The sequence below is a fragment of the Schistocerca piceifrons genome, chromosome 3 (genome assembly GCF_021461385.2).
Source record: "Schistocerca piceifrons isolate TAMUIC-IGC-003096 chromosome 3, iqSchPice1.1, whole genome shotgun sequence".
Classification (NCBI taxonomy): Eukaryota; Metazoa; Arthropoda; class Insecta; order Orthoptera; family Acrididae; genus Schistocerca; species Schistocerca piceifrons.
The window spans coordinates 731,817,024-731,839,815 of NC_060140.1; the positions used below are offsets into that span (position 1 = coordinate 731,817,024).

Genomic DNA, 22,792 nt, shown 5'->3' on the forward strand with positions numbered 1-22,792 from the left:
ATGGCTATCTAGACGCCTACGTTTTGAGAACGATACTTATTTAAAAACTTACATTCTGTTCGCAATTGTTCTCACTTCTAATAACTTAATGTCTGGCTCACAGAAAGCTAAACAAAGTTCTTATATTGATGCCGCCATATATGTTAAAGAGCGATGTCTCTATCACTCAGTTACATGGTATGCTTACTAGAGAACGGGAAAAAGCATGTTCAAATGATTTTGTAGAAACATGGAGCCAATTGGTGGAAGAAGATATGGCAATCAGTTGCAACTTGTGTTTATTGTAGCAAATCTAGATTTCTGCCACTGAGTGACCATCTTCAGTGCCACAGATAAAGTTAAAACACTTCAGTCGTTATTTGGCATAGTCCCTCTTGAACTGTATACGTCAAGAGTTGGAATTGCAATTGCAGTTTGAATTGTTGAGTACAATTCGAACTCTTGACATTTATAGTCCAAGAGGGTCTAAGCCAAGTAACGACTGAAATGTGTCAACTTTATATGCTGCACTGATGATAGTCATTCAGTGACCGAAATCTGCTGTACATCTGCGACTGACTGCTGTACCTTCTATCACAAACCGAAATAAGTACAATCGATGAGCCTTCCCCGTTCCAAATGGAGTGAAATTGAGAAACAGAGTATCCATAGCATAGAGCACTGCCTGTACGTGAATGAGATACAATTCAGCGGTCGTCTTAAAAAAAAAGTCTGCAGGTTTACAAGAAAGATACAAGAATTCGCTTTAATTATCTCTTAAAAACTGTGAACACTAAAATCATATTATTGTCATGAGGATCTTGACCGCTCTCCTCACGAATGCGAACTGCCTTAACCATAGTGTCACCACACTGGGCAGCGGTGTTAGCACGCCTGTCACGACACTAACTAGAACAGTACTACGTGGTCATCAACGGTTGGAGAAAAGAATGGCTGTCAGTAACTATTTTTTTTTGTTGCTAGCTCTTGGTAAGTTAGCCACCCTGATAAGTAATTAGTTCTCTTTGGAAGCCTTCGTCATGTTTTTTAAGGAACTGAACGTGCACTCTAAGAAAAAAAAACGACTCAGCATAAAAGAATTATCCGAATGGGACGGAAATCGGTAGATGCGATGTTCATGTACAGACAAATAAATGATTACAATTTCAGAAAAAAATGGATGATTTAGTCAAGAGAAAGAGCTTCATTAATTGCGCAAGTCAATAACACGTTGGTCCACCTCTGGCCTTACGCAAACAGTTATTTGGCTTGGCATTGATTAACAGAGTTTCTAAATGTCCTGGGGGATGGCATGCCAAATTCTGACCAACTGGCGAGTTAGATCGTCAAAATCCCGAGATATTTCGGCGTCCTGCCTATAATTGGGGAGGCATTCGGCGATCTTGCTGGCCAAGGTAGGGTTTGGCAAGCACGAAGAGAAGTGGATACTCATATGTGCGGACGGGGTTATCTTGATGAAATATAAGCCCAGGATGGCTTGCCATGAAGGGCAACAAAACGAGGCGTAGAATATATTCGACGTACCACTGTTCTGTTAGCGTGTCGCGGATGACAACCAAAGGGGTGCTGCTATGAAAAGAAGTGGGATCCCAGACCATCACTCCTGGTTGTCGGGCTGTGTGGCGGTCGTCAGTCAGGTTGGTACCCCCCTGCTGTCCACGGCATCTTCAGACGCGTCTTCACTGCTCATCGGGGCTCAGTTCGAACCGGTACTCATCACTGAAGACAACTGCACTTCGGTCAGTGAGATTCCAGGCCGAGCAGACGCTACGCAGTGGCCAGGAAAGGCAGCAAGCCGTGGCATGCAACAGCGGATAGACGGATCACAGAGCATGATATCACTTTGCAGTTCAGTGCTGGTTAACAGGTGGACCATCCTAACATTCACAACCGTTTCTCTGTTTTGGGTGAAAGAAATCGTCATACCAAACATTAACACGGGTGTGGAATCGCTGCCATTGGTTTCAGAAACCATGGAACGCGACAACCGCGACAACCTGAGATGAGGACGCAGACTACCTCACGGTACATGCTAATGGCAGACTACAGGACGTTGTGATTCCTTCATACCAACCAGGTGTTGTTCGGGTTGGTAGTGGCGCCCACAGGGAACGATTATGAGGGCCTAAACAGGATCACCGGTACTTCTGGCATCTTCTATGAGGGGAAATACTGGCAGATGATGTAGAACTCTTGATTTTCCTGAAAAAGTGTTAATCAACACTTGTAGGTTCGGAAAATTAGTGCACCGTTCTGTCATTTTTGAACAGTGTCACGCTGGTGTCGTTGAACGCTGTACGCATATGAAGTACCGTAGTTGGGTGGCGTTGTTCCCGCTTACAATCTTATTTGCGACATTTGGGATGCTGTTGAGTAGGACGATTGCATTTGCGAGCGAACTGCGACCATTTTCTGCGAGCTGTGAGCGACTCTTCTTCAATAGAAACTGACAGATACGCCAGAACTGGGAAAGAATGTCTAATGAGAAGGTCGTTTGAAAATTCGGAGATGAAACACGACTAACTAGCAGAAATGAAAATGTACACTGCTGTTTTAGCGCTCATCAAGGCAACAAGGAAATAGTTTAATAACTACTATACGTCGTTCAGTATTAAAGACATCTTTAGGACACTGAAGGGTGTAATGAAACACATAATGTTAAGATGACCGCGCGATTTATGATTTGTAGATGCGAAAGTGTTGTCATATTCTTAATAAAATAGGAGGCATATACAACGGCGTCAAGCGTATTGTGAAAAGATGAGTTTAAAAGTACAGACATCATTCCACACAGAAATTTCTGCGAACACTATAAAGTAAATACGACTATTGTAAAAATTAGAGAGCACACGGAAGCAACAGGCGTTCGTTTTATTTAGATAAATATTATCCGTCGATGAAATGGATTGGTTGGAGAGAACGAGAGAACGGTGAAGGCAAGGGTGGAGAGAGGGAGGGAGTTAATTAGGTGACCACCGGACGGGTATTTGAACCACCTCCCTCCCTAATGCGAATCCAGTCAGTGTATCACCTTCCTCGGTCCGATTCCTTGGGAGAGGTATCTATCCTTCAGGAATATTATAGCTTAAAGTATACTCTAGGGACTATTGTTATTCTTATGCATTAATAACCTAACAGACAAAATTAATACCAACCTCAGACATTTTGCAGATGATGCCATTACCTTCGATGAAGTTCTGTCTGACAAAACCTGTACAAATTTCGAATCACATATTGATAAGATTTCAAAGTGGTGCAAAATTTGGCACTTGCTTAAATACTGATAAGTGTTCAACCATACGCTTCACAAAACGCGGACAGTTACTGTTCCATGAATATAACATCAATGAGCTGCAGTCGGAATCATTCAACTCATAAAAATATATCTGTGTAACAGCTTGTATGAATATGGAACAGAATCATCTCAAACGCTCGGTCGTAGGTGAAGAAAAAGGCAGATTTTGGTTCATTGGCAGTATATTGGAAAAATGCAGTCAGTCTACGAAGGAGAATTATTGATCATTTGTGGATAATCCGCACTAAATAGGACCAACAGAGCGTATTCAAGGCATATATTGAAGGTCGGATCTAGTTCATACCGGTTTGTCTGACTCACGAGAGTGAGTCACGGAAATGTCAAAACAGATGACTTGGCAGACCACTGAATGTAGATGCCAATTATCCCTCTAAAGCCCACGCAGAAAAAAAAAATCAGGAACCAGCATTAAGTGAAGACTCCAGAGATATTCATCAGCGCTCTATATACCGCTCCCACAGGGACCGTAAAGACAGGGTTAGACTATTACAGCACGAAAGAGGCATCTGGGCAGTAGTCATTCTTTGCCCCACACGCAATTGGAAAGAAAAGAAAGCACCACATGTGATGCTATGCTAAGTACGCTGTTTTTTTATTTATTTATATACACCTCAAGTTCCGTAGGATCAAACTGAGGAGCAAATCTCTAAGGTCATGGAACGTGTCAGTACATGAAATTGCAACATAAAAGTAATAACAGATAAAAATGAACCGGAAAATATCAAGCTATAAGTTTAAGTAAACGCAATCAACAATTCAACAAGAATCAGCTTAATTTTTCAAGGAACTCCTCGGCAGAACAGAAGGAGTTACCCAAGAGGAAACTCTTCAGTTTCGATTTGAAAGCACTTGGATTCCTGCTATGAGTTTTGAATTCTTGTGGCAGCTTATTGAAAATGGATGTCGCAATATATTACACACCCTTCTGCACAAGTGTTAATGAAGTCCGATCCAAAATGCACGTTTGATTTCTGCTCGGTATTAACTGAGTGAAATCTGCTTATTCTTGGGAATAAGCTAATGTTGTAAACAAGAATGACAGCAAAGAATATATATGTTGAGAGGCCAATGCCAAAATACCCAGACTCATGGTTCAAAATGGTTCAAATGGCTCTGAGCACTATGCGACTCAACTGCTGAGGTCATCAGTCGCCTAGAACTTAGAACTAATTAAATCTAACTAACCTAAGGACAGCACACAGCACCCAGCCATCACGAGGCAGATAAAATCCCTGACCCCGCCGGGAATCGAACCCGGGCGTGGGAAGCGAGAACGCTACCCAGACTCATGAACAGGGGTCGACAGGAGGTTCGTGAACTTACACCACTTATTGCCCGAACCGCCCGTTTCTGAGCCAAAAATATCTTTTTAGAATAGGAAGAGTTACCCCAAAATATAATACCATACTACATAAGCGAATGAAAATAAGCAAAGAAGACTAATTTTCGTGTCAAATAGTAAAATACCGTTCGAATAGTAAAAATAGCAGCATTAAGTATTTGAACAAAATCCTGAACAAGGAGTTTCCATGACAGTTTTCTATCTATCTGAACACCCAGACATTTGAACTGTTCAGTAAAACTAGTCATATAACCATTCTGTGAAATTAAAACGTCAGGTTTTGTTGAATTGTGTGTTAGAAACTGTAAAAACTGAGTCTTACTGCGACTTAGCGTTAGTTAATTTTCTACAAGCCATGAACTTGCGTCATGTGCTGCACTATTTGAAACCGAGCCAATGTTGCACACAACATCCTTTACTACCAAGCTAGTGTCAACAGCAAACAGAAATATTTTAGAATTACCTGTAATACTAGATGGCATATCATTTATATAAATAAGGAACAGGAGTGGCCCCATCACTTATCCCTGGGGCACCCCACATTTGACTGTCTCCACTCAGAGCCGGCATCACAGCCATTCTCAAAACTGTGAATGATGATATTTTGCTATTTGTTGCAAGCAAAAGATGAATCAATTGTAAGCTAGTCCCTGCATACTGTAATGGTCCAACTTATGGAGCAATATTTTGTGATCAACACAATCAAACGCCTTAGTTAAATCAAAAACTATGCCTAGCGTTCGAAACCTTTTGTTTAACCCATCCAATACCTCACAGAGAAAAGACAATAAAGCATTTTCAGCTGTTAAAAGACTTCTAAAGTCGAACTATACATTTGAATGCAAATCGTGTGGTATAGAATGATCAATTATCCTTACAAACACAGCCTTTTCAATAACTTTAGCAAACATTGATGGCATGGAGATAGGTCTTAAATTGTATACATTATCCCTTTCTCCCTTTTTGTGAAGCGGCTTTACTATTGAGTACTTTAATCGTTCAGGAAACTGACCATTCATAAAGGAAAAATTACAAATATGGCTAAATACAGGGCTAACAAGTGCAGCACAGTACTTTAATATTCTGCTAGACACTCCATCATATTCATGAGAGTCCTTAGTCTTCAGTGATTTAATTATTGACTCAGTCTCCCCCTTGTCTGTATCACAGAGGAGTATTTCAGACATCAATCTCGGAACGACATTTGCCAAGAGAGTTACATGACTCTCTGTTGAAACTAAATTTTTATTTAATTCACCAGAAATGCTAAGAAAATGATTGTTAAATACTGTGCATATATATGATCTATCAGTAACAAAAATATTTTTACTACGAGCTGACTTTATATCGTCGACCTTGTGCGGCTGACCAGAGACTTGCTTCACAACTGATCATATGGTTTTAATTTTATCCTGTGAATTAGCTGTTCTATTTGCGTACCACATAATCTTTGCCTTCCTAATGGCATTTTTAGGCACTTTAGAGTACTTGTTTAATGCGCTACTGTAGCTTGATTGTGACTACTAACATTTTGATATAATTTCCGCTTTGTTCTACATGATATCCTTATCGCACTAGTCAGCCACCAAGGCTGCCTTTTACTGCTAGTACCCCGTTTAGAACGTTCTAATGGAAATCAACTCTCAAAGAGCATGAGAAATATGTTATATTTGTGTGCTATATTTGTCATCTCTGTTATTAGCACTGTAAACATCCTGCCACTCTTGTTCCAAGGACGAGGTTTTAAAAACTCTCTATTGCTGTTGGATTAACTTTCCATACACAGTTTGTAATTATATGTGACATTTGTTTGAGCACAGAAGCCTTTTAGTGTTAAAATTTGTGCATCATGGTCTGAAAGGCCATTTATCCTTTTACTAACAGAATGCCCATCTAGTAATTAAGAATGAATAAAAATATTGTCTATGGCTGTGCTACTGTTCCCCTGCGTCCTAGTTGGAAAAAACACAGTCTGCATCAGATCATATGAATTTAGGAGACCTACCAACATCCTTTTTCCTGCACCATCATATACAAAATTAATATTGAAGTCACCACATATAACTAATTTCTGGTACTTCCTATACAGTGAATTAAGAACCCTCTCTAGCTTGAGCAGTAAAGCTCTAAAGTCAGAGTTAGGGGACCTATAAACAACAACAATTAGAAGTTTAGTTTCACAATTCAAATGCCCCTGCACAACATTCTGATATCTGTTCAGCGCAGTGCCGTGATATGTCTATGGACTCAAGTGAAATACTGTTTTTTACGTACATGGCCACTCCCCACCCCGCAAGGAAGTCCTTGAAAAACAGCAAGCTAATCCGTATTCAGGTAAAGGAAGCCTCCGAATTGCCAAATTATTTAATTCGTGCTCGAATATACCAATAATTTCAGAGTGAACATCTATAAGCAATTCACTAACTTTATCTCTAATACCTCTTATATTTTGATGAAATATGCTAATTCCTCTGAAGGGGAAACCTCAGTTAGAGGGGCTTCCTTTTAGCAGGTATACCTGTCAGCTGACTTCTATCTAAAAAAGGTGCAACTCTGTCACCAACTACTACAGGAATTTTTCCATGAGTGATCCTACCACCACCCACTAGACTGTCACCTATAAGCTTTGCCAGCCTCCTCTTCCCATACCTATTAAGGTGCAGGCCATGCCTAGTGAAAGCAAATCTACTGACAGACTCAACTGGCACCACTGCAATGTGACCCATGCCCTCTGCCATCAGCACCTTCTCCAGCACTATGTTAACGCGCCTAACAGCCGCTTTAAGATGAGACCGATCATGACACTGAAATAGTTGCACGAAATGCACATTAGTGCCACCAGTTTGAGTAACTATCTTTACCAGGTCACCACCTACATTATATTCTCTGTCCCCATCAAGACTACTCCCTGCTCCACCCTCTATCACTACCCCTGACCCTCCTTTGTAAAATTCCTACATAACTCTCCTAGGCTGTCAGTCACCTGAGCCAACCATGCACTAGGCTTCACAATGCTGGTTACCTGGTACACACTCCCCAACGCTTCCGGCAACTGCTGGCCCACACCTCTATCGTGTGAACTACCTAGCAGCAGAACCTTCTTCTTTCTGTTAGACTTTGCAACTGACCTAGGCCCACTAACTGCTGCGGACTGCTGCAGGTTTTATACACCTACAGCGACAAGAGTCTTCTCTCCACTCAACTCTGACAGTTGGTCAAATCTGTTGTATGTACGCAAAGTATAACTGTCTGAATACCTCCTCCTCCTCGCTGCCTTCTTGCCAAATGCCAGTTACCATTCCCCAGCGCCCTTCATCCTCCTCAACCTATCTAGTTACTCCTTTGGGTGTTTAAGTGTACCCGTAGGGCACAGATCTTACATCCCTGCTCCTCTATCAACTTATTTCTATAGAGATTCTGCATTCCCAGGAGAGGATCTTGCCACAACGCCCACTGGCTTCCCCACTGCATTCACCCCCAATGAAAATACTTACAAACCTACGACAGAGCCCACATTTCTCGCTCGTGGTGAAATTTTACAGATACTGAAAAAGAACTATACGTCTACGTTACCTAAGTTCAGTTACACCAGTAGAACTACACTCCTGGAAATGGAAAAAAGAACACATTGACACCGGTGTGTCAGACCCACCATACTTGCTCCGGACACTGCGAGAGGGCTGTACAAGCAATGATCACACGCACGGCACAGCGGACACACAAGGAACCGCGGTGTTGGCCGTCGAATGGCGCTAGCTGCGCAGCATTTGTGCACCGCCGCCGTCAGTGTCAGCCAGTTTGCCGTGGCATACGGAGCTCCATCGCAGTCTTTAACACTGGTAGCATGCCGCGACAGCGTGGACGTGAACCGTATGTGCAGTTGACGGACTTTGAGCGAGGGCGTATAGTGGGCATGCGGGAGGCCGGGTGGACGTACCGCCGAATTGCTCAACACGTGGGGCGTGAGGTCTCCACAGTACATCGATGTTGTCGCCAGTGGTCGGCGGAAGGTGCACGTGCCCGTCGACCTGGGACCGGACCGCAGCGACGCACGGATGCACGCCAAGACCGTAGGATCCTACGCAGTGCCGTAGGGGACCGCACCGCCACTTCCCAGCAAATTAGGGACACTGTTGCTCCTGGGGTATCGGCGAGGACCATTCGCAACCGTCTCCATGAAGCTGGGCTACGGTCCCGCACACCGTTAGGCCGTCTTCCGCTCACGCCCCAACATCGTGCAGCCCGCCTCCAGTGGTGTCGCGGCAGGCGTGAATGGAGGGACGAATGGTGACGTGTCGTCTTCAGCGATGAGAGTCGCTTCTGCCTTGGTGCCAATGATGGTCGTATGCGTGTTTGGCGCCGTGCAGGTGAGCGCCACAATCAGGACTGCATACGACCGAGGCACACAGGGCCAACACGCGGCATCATGGTGTGGGGAGCGATCTCCTACACTGGCCGTACACCACTGGTGATCGTCGAGGGGACACTGAATAGTGCACGATACATCCAAACCGTCATCGAACCCATCGTTCTACCATTCCTAGACCGGCAAGGGAACTTGCTGTTCCAACAGGACAATGCACGTCCGCATGTATCCCGTGCCACCCAACGTGCTCTAGAAGGTGTAAGTCAACTACCCTGGCCAGCAAGATCTCCGGATCTGTCCCCCATTGAGCATGTTTGAGACTGGATGAAGCGTCGTCTCACGCGGTCTGCACGTCCAGCACGAACGCTGGTCCAACTGAGGCGCCAGGTGGAAATGGCATGGCAAGCCGTTCCACAGGACTACATCCAGCATCTCTACGATCGTCTGCATGGGAGAATAGCAGCCTGCATTGCTGCGAAAGGTGGATATACACTGTACTAGTGCCGACATTGTGCATGCTCTGTTGCCTGTGTCTATGTGCCTGTGGTTCTGTCAGTGTGATCATGTGATGTGTCTGACCCCAGGAATGTGTCAATAAAGTTTCCCCTTCCTGGGACAATGAATTCACGGTGTTCTTATTTCAATTTCCAGGAGTGTATATATAGAACTAACAAAAGCGGTCTCGAATTTCTCTCGCTACTAAGAAAGCAACTACTTTTATTAATACTACTAAACCACAACTAATACCAATACCATCAAAACTTCACAAAATAATTAGCTAAAACCAAAAATTCAAGCGGCGACTGGAACACTCAATGAAGTTAAAACAGTGGATGAAAATTTTACTGAAATATTTCACTAGAAACAATAAACAATGTCAGCTGAAAACCAAAGCACGAAAATTACTAAAAGATTTCAACGCACAGAAAACTCTAAAGAGCACAGCGAGCGAACGTTTCCAAACGTGCCATGCACTTCACTGTGATTTGGAGAGTATTTATGTAGACGCAGAAACTTTTTATCTCTTTTTAAAATTACACTAAATATTAAAACAATGAGACAGGTTCGAAACCTTTACCCCCGATCTTACAACTGAGTGGTATCGGGTCATTTCTCTTTGGTATGTGCATAATCTTCCATTTGCCCATATTTAAGAGAGTTTCTTTTCATTAAACCGAGCAAAAATTTTGTCTAGTTCTTTGTACATTTCCATATAATCCAGCAAGAAAAAAAAATCATGTAGATGAAAGTGCTGTCGGCGAACACTCTGATAGTGTGGCTGATGCTATCTGATAAATTATTTGTATATGCTGAGAGCATTTGTTGTACTACTCAAGGGTGGGGGTGGAAGGGGGGGGGGCTACCGTACTTTCATTATGAATGACGAAATAATTTTGAGATTGCTCAACTAATGGTCCTGGATGCACTTGATACTAGTCAGTATTTATTACACGTTTTGGCGTTCTTAAAACTGATGCTGAATTGGAAGGAAATTTTCACTCTGCAGTGAAGTGTGTGCTGATATGAAACTTCCTGGGAGATTAAAACTGTCTGCCGGACCGAAGCTGGGACTAGGAATATTTCCTTCCATGGGCAGGTGCTCTGTTGGGTTGGATTGTTTGGGGAAGGAGACCAGACAGCGAGGTTATCGGTCTCATCGGATTAGGGAAGGACGGTCCGGAAGTCGGCCGTGCCCTTTGAAAGGAAACATCTCGGCATTTGCCTGGAGCGATTTAGGGAAATCACGGAAAACCTAAATCAGAATAACCGGACGCGGGATTGATCCGTCGTCCTCCCGAATGCGAGTCCAGTGTCTAACCACTGCGCCAGCAGGTGCTCTGTCGCCTGAGCTACCCAACCACGGCTGACGATCCATTCTCACAGCTTTACTTTCTCCAGTACCTCATTTCCTACCTTCCAGGCTTCGAAGAAGCTCTCCTATTGAACGGATACATCTGTCTGGGACAACACGATACGAATTTGGTTTGCGAAGATTAGGGTCAGGTGCACTCTCTGCCATTCACTGGATAAACCCTTGGTCCTACTGCAGTGCCTTGCGGCAAACACACTGTTTTTTCTGTTTCTGTTGGACATAATAGATTCTATTAGTCAAAAAGTCTTTGGACCGATTGTATACCTTTGAATACACTCTCTGCGATCGTACGTAACGTCTACATCTACATGATTACTCTGCAATCACATTTAAGTGCTTGACAGAGGGTTCATCGAACCACAATCATATTATCTCTCTACTATTCCACTCCCGAACAGAGCGCGGGAAAAACGAACACCTAAACCTTTCTGTTCGAGCTCTGATTTCTCTTATTTTATTTTGATGATCATTCCTACCTATGTAGGCTGGGCTCAACAAAATATTTTCGCATTCGGAGGAGAAAGTTGGTGACTGAAATTTCGTAAATAGATCTCGCCGCAACGAAAAACGTCTTTGCTTTAATGACTTCCATCCCAACTCGCGTATCGTATCTGCCACACTCTCTCCCTTTTTACGTGATAATACAAAACGAGCTGCCCTTTTTTGCACCCTTTCGATGTCCTCCGTCAATCCCACCTGGTAAGGATCCCACACCGCGCAGCAATATTCTAACAGAGGACGAACGAGTGTTGTGTAAGCTGTCTCTTTAGTGGGCTTGTTGCATCTTCTAAGTGTCCTGCCAATGAAACGCAACCTTTGGCCCACCTTCCCCACAATATTATCTATGTGGTCTTTCCAACTGAAGTTGTTCGTAATTTTAACACCCAGGTACATACACTCCTGGAAATGGAAAAAAGAACACATTGACACCGGTGTGTCAGACCCACCATACTCGCTCCGGACACTGCGAGAGGGCTGTACAAGCAATGATCACACGCACGGCACAGCGGATACACAAGGAACCGCGGTGTTGGCCGTCGAATGGCGCTAGCTGCGCAGCATTTGTGCACCGCCGCCGTCAGTGTCAGCCAGTTTGCCGTGGCATACGGAGCTCCATCGCAGTCTTTAACACTGGTAGCATGCCGCGACAGCGTGGACGTGAACCGTATGTGCAGTTGACGGACTTTGAGCGAGGGCGTATAGTGGGCATGCGGGAGGCCGGGTGGACGTACCGCCGAATTGCTCAACACGTGGGGCGTGAGGTCTCCACAGTACATCGATGTTGTCGCCAGTGGTCGGCGGAAGGTGCACGTGCCCGTCGACCTGGGACCGGACCGCAGCGACGCACGGATGCACGCCAAGACCGTAGGATCCTACGCAGTGCCGTAGGGGACCGCACCGCCACTTCCCAGAAAATTAGGGACACTGTTGCTCCTGGGGTATCGGCGAGGACCATTCGCAACCGTCTCCATGAAGCTGGGCTACGGTCCCGCACACCGTTAGGCCGTCTTCCGCTCACGCCCCAACATCGTGCAGCCCGCCTCCAGTGGTGTCGCGACAGGCGTGAATGGAGGGACGAATGGTGACGTGTCGTCTTCAGCGATGAGAGTCGCTTCTGCCTTGGTGCCAATGATGGTCGTATGCGTGTTTGGCGCCGTGCAGGTGAGCGCCACAATCAGGACTGCATACGACCGAGGCACACAGGGCCAACACGCGGCATCATGGTGTGGGGAGCGATCTCCTACACTGGCCGTACACCACTGGTGATCGTCGAGGGGACACTGAATAGTGCACGATACATCCAAACCGTCATCGAACCCATCGTTCTACCATTCCTAGACCGGCAAGGGAACTTGCTGTTCCAACAGGACAATGCACGTCCGCATGTATCCCGTGCCACCCAACGTGCTCTAGAAGGTGTAAGTCAACTACCCTGGCCAGCAAGATCTCCGGATCTGTCCCCCATTGAGCATGTTTGAGACTGGATGAAGCGTCGTCTCACGCGGTCTGCACGTCCAGCACGAACGCTGGTCCAACTGAGGCGCCAGGTGGAAATGGCATGGCAAGCCGTTCCACAGGACTACATCCAGCATCTCTACGATCGTCTCCATGGGAGAATAGCAGCCTGCATTGCTGCGAAAGGTGGATATACACTGTACTAGTGCCGACATTGTGCATGCTCTGTTGCCTGTGTCTATGTGCCTGTGGTTCTGTCAGTGTGATCATGTGATGTATCTGACCCCAGGAATGTGTCAATAAAGTTTCCCCTTCCTGGGACAATGAATTCACGGTGTTCTCATTTCAATTTCCAGGAGTGTAGTTGAATTGACAGCCTTCAGAATTGTACTATTTATCGAGTAATCGAATTCCAAAGGATTTCTTTTGGAACTCATGTGGATCACCCAGGTCATTTATATAGATCATGAACAGCAGAGGTCCCAGGACGCTTCCCTGGGGAACACCTGATATCACTTCAGTTTTACTCGATGATTTGCCGTCTATTACTACGAACTGCGACCTTCCTGACAGGAAATCACGAATCCAGTCGCACAACTGAGAAAATATAGTCCATCAACAAAGGAGGTGGCTTACAAAACACTCGTTCGACCTATACTTGAGTATTGCTCATCAGTGTGGGATCCGTACCAGATCGGGTTGATGGAGGAGATAGAGAAGATCCAAAGAAGAGCGGCGCGTTTCGTCACAGGGTTATTTGGTAACCGTGATAGCGTTACGGAGACGTTTAGCAAACTCAAGTGGCAGACTCTGCAAGAGAGGCGCTCTGCATCGCGGTGTAGCTTCCTCGCCAGGTTTCGAGAGGGTGCGTTTCTGGATGAGGTATCGAATATATTGCTTCCCTCTACTTATACCTCCCGAGGAGATCACGAATGTAAAATTAGAGAGATTCGAGCGCGCACGGAGGCTTTCAGACAGTCGTTCTTCGCGCGAACCATACGCGACTGGAACAGAAAAGGGAGGTAATGACAGTGGCACGTAAAGTGCCCTCCGCCACACACCGTTGGGTGGCTTGCGGAGTATAAATGTAGATGTAGATACACCATAGGCCCGCAACTTGATTAGAAGTCGCTTGTGAGGAACGGTGTCAAAAGCTTTCCGGAAATCTAGAAATACAGAATCAACTTGAGATCCCCTGTCGATAGCGGCCATTACTTCGTGCGAATAAAGAGCTAGCTGCGTCGCACAGGAACTATGTTTTCTGAAACCATGCTGATTGCTTATCAATCGATCGTTCCCTTCGAGGTGATTCATAATGTTTGAATACAGTATATGCTCCAAAACCCTACTGCAAACCGACGTCAATAATATAGGTCTGTAGTTCGATGGATTCCTCCTACTACCCTTTTTAAACACTGGTGCGACCTGCGCAATTTTCCAATCTGTAGGTACAGATCTGTCGGTGAGCGAGCGGTTGTATATGATTGCTAAGTAGGGAGCTATTGTATCAGCGTAATCTGAAAGGAACCTCATCGGTGTACAATCTGGACCTGAAGACTTGCCCGTATCAAGCGATTTGAGTTGCTTCGCAACCCCTAAGGTATCTACTTGTAAGAAACTCATGCTAGCAGCTGTTCGTGTTTCAAATTCTGGAATATTCCATTCGTCTTCTCTGGTGAAGGAATTTCGGAAAACTGCGTTCAATAACTCCGCTTTAGCGGCACAGTCGTCGGGAACAGTACCATCGGCACTGTGGAGGATGTGGTACGCCTAACGGAGGTCTAGGAGCAACGCTTACCTTTACGCGTGTATCGTCTGTTTGCAAGATATCGGGCGTGAATAAAGGAATCTGGGTTCCACACAGTTGATCTCTGCTGAATCTGGATTTCTCCTCCAGGAAGGTAGCGATGTTCGAGCTTAAAACGTGTCTTAGGATCTCGCACACATTGCAGCAGCAGATTACCTTCGTGCTCGTCGTCGCCGTTGACGAGCCTGACGGCGCCCTCGTGCTTCCGCAGCCGGCGCATCTGCTTGCGTAGCTGGAGCGCCTTCTGCTGGCGCACCGCCCCGGTCGCCGTCTCGTTGTTGGCCGCCGCCGCGGCCAGGTGCAGCGCGCACGCCAGCGCGCAGTATCTCAGCAGCCGCATCGCGGGCGTCTTCTCTCTTCCTGCGCTACGGGCTGACGACCGCTACCGCTCAAAAGTCACAAAAAAAAACTGCTATACGAAGGACGAACGTCAACAGCTGCCACGTTTCGGGCAACACTAAACCCCCGCTGCGACAAAACAGACACTAAAAGCTCACTAAAAAGGGTCCGGAATCCACTGTCAGCACCACATACGTCGTGTAGCAACGCAAGAATAAACGGTAAACAAACGCAGTGAGAGTCACGTCTCCAGCGTCTCGGAATACTGGTATCGCTAGGTTCGCCACCTGAGCCAGCCAAGTAGCGGTGAGGTCCAGCTGCTGCAGATTCAGCGCCCTGGAGCGACGTTCACCTGGAGAGCATGCGGCAGGTACCGGCCAGAAGCCGGGTCGGTCACGCAGGTGCGGTCGGCAGTGGCCTATCCCATGAGCGGACGCTGTGGTGACGACTGCCGCGGTCTGCCGGTCACTGTGCAGACCCGCGCCTGCCCAGCGCTCTTTATGGCCGCTGCAGCCGACGCGCCTGACGTCACCCCGCGGCGACCTCCTGCGGCGCTCTGCACGCGCCGCCGGGCCAGCAAAAAGGAGGGCGCGCCGCCCGTCAACACTCGCCGCAGGAGCGGTCGCCTTGTCGCGCAAACAGCTTGCAAAAGACTGTTCATGTATATGACATCACTCTTGCTACACTTCGTAGACGGAGTAAGGAGGAGGGACACTTAGGAGCAGCTGTACATCCTTACACCTATCACTGCAAAATAAAGTAGATCCGTGAATTAAATGCGTCAGCCTACAGTCCAATTGACGTCTCTGGCTCAACTTTAAAAGTCCACATCTTCACTGAATCTCCATCCACAAAGCCGGCCGCTGTGGCCGAGCGGTTCAAGGCACTTCAGTCCGGAACCAAGCGGCTGCTACGGTCGCAGGTTCGAATCCTGCCTCGGGCATGGATATGTGTGATGTCCTTAGGTTAGTTAGGTTTAAGTAGTTCTAAGTCTAGGGGATTGATGACCTCAGATGTTAAGGACCATAGTGCTTACAGCCATTTGAACCATTTTCCATCCACAATCGACTACCTTCTCAACCATGGGGCTCCGATCAACAAATGGCGACACCCTATTGAACCATCCAAATCCTGCCATGAATCCTACAACTATCAAAGATGCCTTATATATAACGACCAAATAATCAGTGACTGTACAAACCCTCCCACCGGGCCAGCCAGGGTGGCCGTGCGGTTCTAGGCGCTTCAGTCTGGAACCGTGTGACCGCTATGGTCGCGGGTACGAATCATGCCTCGGGCATGGATGTGTGTGATGTCCTTAGGTTAGTTAGGTTTAAGTAGTTCTAAGTTCTAGGGGACTGATGACCTCATATGTTGAGTCCTATAGCGCTCAGAGGCATTTGAACCATTTGAACCTCCCACCGGCCCCCATTGTAAATCCCACCCTTTCCTCAAATAATATCCTGACCTCGCTTTTCCAACCTCGAGTAATTCCTTTAACCTTCCCCACTCGACCTTTTGTTGCAAGTGCGAGGATCAACATCCACCTTCCAAGCCTGTGCTGGTAGTTCCCATCAACACTCCCGACGCCAACAGCTCCATCCGCCCACCTCCCACAGCTGAAAACATCATCCTTTTAGTGACCATCGTTCTTCAAAGCATCCACCCTTTATAGAGGCTACTCGCCCTACACCAGATTTCCCTTCCTGCCCACTCTGTCTTCCACTTCAATACACAAGCCACCTATTGCCAAAACTAGATCAACTTTCTTTTCACCCATCTCTACACCTTCGTTTAAATCAACCCCAACCACCCATCCACGCCATCCCTTCTTCCCCTAAACCATGTCGTAAAAGAGGTATAATATCTATTCCAGAATATCCGCTCCTTTTGAGCCAACGAACACCTCTTCACGCAAATCCTATATTGATGCTTTCCTCCTAAATGAAACTTTCCCTCAACCTCGTCATACTATCTACAATTCGCCATACACCCTCCACAAGGCAGATAATCCACTCCCCATGCCCTGAGGCAGAGTTGCTATTGACCACCACAAGAACATACCTGTTCAGCCACAACTCCTCTACAGTACTCCTACTGAACTCCTTATTCTCACTCTCTTCCTCAAAACCAAAAATATCCAACCACATCATCCCGTTCCATATGACTTCCTTATCCACATGGACCATACTTTTTCGACCTATATTATTTCTGCTGACCTTAAAATCCATAGAAAATCCGTAGTGTTGGTTTACTGGCGCCCTCTACGATGATATAGTCCCTCTCCCATTGCATACTCGCCCTGAAAGCAATTTCACTCCTGATGTTATCCTCACCTCTCCTAAATTCCTCTCACTGGAAGCGACCATCACCCTGTCCTACTCACTATCCCCCGCAACACGTATCCAACCTGTGCACCGACTCCCTCTGCCTCTCCCGACCACATGCTACTCCCATACCAACTGGGGTGCCTACAAGGAATTCGTGCTATCCAACTCGGAAGCCTTCCCTTATCCTACCAATGACATCAACCATGCTGCCACCTTGATACAAAAAACCTTGTCAAATGTCACAACTCACCACATTCCGACGAAGCCCATCTTTACGCACTGTTCCATACTCCCTCCATGTGCTCTTCCACTCCTCCGTGAATCCGTCGCCTTTACTGATGCTTCCCGCACACCCATGATCGAGTCTCATTTCCATGCCTCTGACAACTGCAACGACACATCCGAAATCTGCTGATCGCAGCGAAACACCACGTTTGGCTCCTAACATGCCCAAACCGCAAAGATACACTGCCCATAAAGTCTTCCAGTTACTGGAAGACATTTCACCGTCTTACTGGCAATGCCTCTGCTTCCTCCTACCCCTTCTGGACGATGATCACCCCGTCCCCGACTTTCTAAGCAAAACCAACCTTTGCATATTATCTCACTGAAACCTTCACCATCCTAGATTCTCCTTATTCCCTATAGTCCACGGGAGTATCAATACCCCTCTTCCACTCCTTGCTCCTAGCTTCCAGTACCTCGGCAACAGCCCACAGACTGAACTCAGTACTCCAATAACAAAACAGGACATTCAACAGACAGCCCATATCAAACGCAGCACCGTTCCCAGTCGCGACTGCATGACCCATAGACACCTGAAAAAATGACCCCCTCCTTCCAAGAAATCCTGGCCACCCTTTATATGATCCTTTATACCGATTTCTATCATGAGCCGTGAAAAACCTCTCCTGACACCTCCTTTTTCCCGTCCCATCAGCCTTACCTCTGTGTTCAGCAATGTTTTTGAGTCAATCCTGTCCCGACGGATCCATAAAGGCCAACAACAAAACTTACCCATTCCCGTCCATCTGTGTGGTTTCCATCCCAATATCTCTTCCAACGACCAACTCCTGTACTTACGCATCTCCTATCCCACCAAATCAACGCCCACAAATCCTCCATTTTTCTCCCTCTTGACTCGTGAAAGTATATGAGCCTGTATGACATTCCGAACTTCCCTTTAAGCTCTAGACCAACGGATTTCCCATAAATATGTTCGCCTCACTGCATCCTTTCTCTCTAATCGTACGTCTTATGTCACCATCAACAACACCAAGTCCTGTATCTTCTATCCCACAGCAGGTGTACCCAAGGTTCTGTTCTCTCTCCTCTACGAACATCCTATCCAGTTAACTAACACATTAAAATAGCAGAGACGAATACTTGATCGCTGACTAACATTCAACAGAAAGCCCCCACAATAGACTAAACTTACTAAAACTATTAACTGGCTGAACATGGGGATTTTACCCTTCCACAGTCCTCCACACCTACAACGCCCTTATCTGACCCATCTTTTACTATGCACCATGAACTTCCTCTCCTCTCTACTTTTATCAAACCTTACAGATCCTCTGACGCTATGGACTCGACCTAGCCTTTCGATTCCTTACCCTCTAATAACTTATAAAATTCTCCATCCTACTCTTCCATCTTGAACATCTCTGAATATTCTACATTGCCCATAAAATCGACACTAATCATTCTCTAGTTGCCCTCTGCTCACTGATCCTGATATTCTTCTGCACCTCGAACACTACATTGCCTCAACACTACACCTCCACACCCTCCATGTCATCTCCCAGCGAAACTTTAATCGCCTTCCCAGTTACCTTGAAATACAGCTTGGTATACACCCATCATACCAGATCTAGGAGATTACTACCATCCTCCCCTTGTCAGGGTCCCCTTCCCCTCACTCGTCTCCACCCGCTTCCTAAGTCTTGGTTCAGAAACGCATCCCTCTTCAACCTTCCCAAAACCTTCCCCCACACACCCATCCACTCAAAAACCACCATTATACTCTTATCCCTGGTAGTCTACATCCATTCATCACTTCACTCATCTATGCATCTATTTTAATCAGTCAACACAGCGGCCTTTTACGTTTTATCTTATGCACCTCTCTATCTGCATTTATATATTCGTGTGCAACACTCATTTTCTATTTATCTGTGTCTATATTTTAATTAATCAATAAATCAACAATTTATATTTTAACTTATATAACTGACGATCAGTCTTTTTATTGTGCTAAATATTCTTTTTTGCCAACCGGTATGTCCAGTTTTTATCCTATGATTTTAAAATTTTTACTCTCATGTGGCTGAAGAGTGGCAAATTGTATTCGCTGATAGCTCACCCTCCGCCTATATGGGGCGAGGGGGATGAAATAACAATTACAAAAAAAGAGCCCAACGTAATTTCTGCCGCCTTCCCCTCTCATACCATGAAATCGGCATTCTTCCAACCATAATTTGTCCCATCCATCCAATATGAAGGTTCCAACCCACCGTTTCCTTGCCCAGTTGTCGACCCACTTATCTCCTAACACATACATCCCACCTATCACTTCTCTCCCCCATAATCCCCATCCTTTTTCGTATCATCCTCTCCACTATTTTTCACATCATAGCTCTGTCCAGCAGATTCTGTCATATCATCCTCATAATGAAAGGATTGCACATCCCTTCACTTCCACCTTATCATGAACTTTGTCATGTAGTTTAACCTTTTTATTATTTTATTTTAAAATTATTATTTTATTTTAAAATTATTTACTTTGATTTCGGGAGCTGTCCACGCAAGCAGATCTTGTTGTGCTTACACCTTACAGTCTTCCACACTTTCTGGTACCTCCTCACGGCGTTGGCGTCATTCTCTAATTTGCATTGCTCTATGTTAATTTCATTGTGATTGACGTCAGTCATTAGAGTAAAGAAATAACAGTTAATCTCAGTATTGACTTAGATTTCAAGATCCTTTGACTTCTCCTAACTTGCCGTAGTTAGGAGACCCATTAAAAAGTATTTAGCCTATAGTTGCACTTCACTGCGTTGGAGTTGTCCCTGTGCACAATGGCCAACTACAAGCTTGCTAGTCCTATATAAACAAGTTGGTTTTCTTATCAAAGGGGCAAGAACTTTCTGGCTGATGATGGGTTACCGAGAGACTTGCACCTCTCCCCTCGTTACCTTCCACGATTGATGATCTCTGGCATGGAGTTGCAGCATGGAAAGATGTATCCATTATGTCAACCAAAATCATTTCGAGTCGACGCCCAGCGCGCAATGAGTCACTGTTGCTGCCAAAGTTGGAATCTCTGCATACTAAATTTCCTACCAGGTATAAACCTCAAATCACATACAAATTCAGCTCCTCCTCTTGTACTGCATAACCCCCGAATTAAATTGAGTTCTTGCTACTAGTATACTGTGTACACAAAGTGCACTGACGAAAAAAAATCGCAACACCAAAAATAATTAATGTAGAATAATTAACTTTCGGGAATACATTTGTCTAGATAACATATTTAAGTAGACAACATTGCAAGATCACAGGTTAATAGAAGCGCGGGATAAGCCGCTGAAAATGAGAAATGCTAGTAAGTTAATAACCGGTGGAGCTGTCAGAATGTTGAATGCAAGCACGCAAACGTGTGCATGCAATGTGTTGTACAGGTCCGGATGTCAGTTTGTGGGATGGAGTTTCATACCTGTTGCATTTAGTCTGTCAATACGGTGACAGTTAACGCTGTTTGTGGATGACGCTGAAGTTGTCGTTCGATGACATCCCACATGTCCTTGATTGGAGAAATATGGTGATCGAGCAGGCAACGAGCGACGTGGGGCGGTCGTTATCACACTAGACTCGTATTCGTGAGGAGGATGGTTCAAACCCGCGTCCGACCATCCTGATTTAGATTTTCCGCGATTTCCCTAAATCGCTTCACGCAAATGCCGGGATGATTCCGTTCAAAGGGCTCGTCCGATTTCCTTCCCCATCCTTTCTTTAAACCGAGCTTGTGCCCCGTCTCATATAACCTTGTTGTCGACGGGACGTTAGACACTACTCTTCCCCTTCTGATAGAGCAGGCCAAGGGGACAAGTTGACACTATGTAGAGCATGTTGGGTAACAACTGCAGTATGACGTCGAGCACTATCCTGTCGGAAGACACCCCTGGAATGCTGATCATGGATGGCTGCATAACAGGTCGAATCACCAAAGTGACGTACAATTTTGTTGTTAGGGTGAGAGGGATAGCCTCGAGAGTGCTCCTGTTGTTATACAAAATCGCACCGCAGACCAGAACTCCAGGTATAGGCCCAGTGTGTCAAGCATGCAGACAGATGGGTTGCAGGCCCTCAACGGTCTCCTTCTAACGGCCATCACTGGCACCGAGCAGAGCCAGTTTTCATCAGAAAACGCAACATATATCCACCCTGCCCTCCAATGAGCCCTCGATTGAACCACTGAAGTCGCAAATAGCGGTGCTTTGGGGTCGGTGGGATGTATACCACAGGACGTCTGGCTCGGAGCTGTCCTTGAAGTAACGGATTTGTAACAGTTCGTTGTGTCATTGTGGTGCCAACTGCTGCTCAGATTGCTGCTGCAAATGCAGTACGATGCGCCAGAGCCATAGGCCGAATACGATGGTCTTCCCTCTTCGCAGTGCCACGTGGCCGTCAGGAGTCCGGTCTTCTTGCGACGGCTACATTCTCATGACCACGGCTACCAGCCATCACGTACAGTGGTTACATTTCTGCCAAGTCTTTCTGCAGTATCACAGAAGGAACTTCCGGCTTCTTGTAGCCATTTTACACGATCCCATTCAAAGTCAGTGAGGTATTGATAATGACGCCTTTGTCGCCTTAAAGGCGTTTTGACTAACACCAACTCGCCACGTTCAATCTCAAAGGTAACTAAAGCTCACGACCGTTACAGCTTATACTTAAAGCAAAGCTGATTTGCATTCTCATAATGGCGCTACTAGGACCATTCTTATGTGACTGGGGCGAAATTTTGAATAGACGGCATCTAAATTTCGTTATTTGCTGTACTTCCTGGCGTGCAATTTTATTGGCCAGCAATATACACTACTGGCCATTAAAATTGCTACACCAAGAAGAAATGCAAATGATAAACGGATATTCATCGGACAAATATATTATACTAGAACTGACATGTGATTACATTTTCACGCAATTTGGGTGCATAGATCCTGCGAAATCAGTACCCAGAACAACCACCTCTGGCCGTAATAACGGCTTTGATACGCCTGGGCATTGAGTCAAACAGAGCTTGGATGGCGTGTACAGGTACAACTGCCCATGCAGCTTCAACGCGATACCACAGTTCATTAAGAGTAGTGACTGGTGTATTGTGACGAGCCAGTTGCTCGGCCACCATTTTCAATTGGTGAGAGATCTGGCGAATGTGCTGGCCAGGGCAGCAGTCGA

At 45.9% G+C, this 22,792-nt stretch overlaps 1 protein-coding gene across 1 annotated transcript in view; it reads right to left on the reverse strand.

The window, feature by feature from the left end:
- Positions 1-15,492, reverse strand: part of LOC124789529 (lysyl oxidase homolog 3) — a 143,462-nt gene extending 127,970 nt beyond the window's left edge. Inside the window, exon 1 of the mRNA XM_047256923.1 lies at positions 14,817-15,492. Coding sequence (XP_047112879.1) covers positions 14,817-15,000 — 184 coding nt within the window. The 5' untranslated portion in view covers positions 15,001-15,492. The remainder of the gene's footprint in view (positions 1-14,816) is intronic.
- Between the last annotated feature and the right edge of the window lie 7,300 nt (positions 15,493-22,792).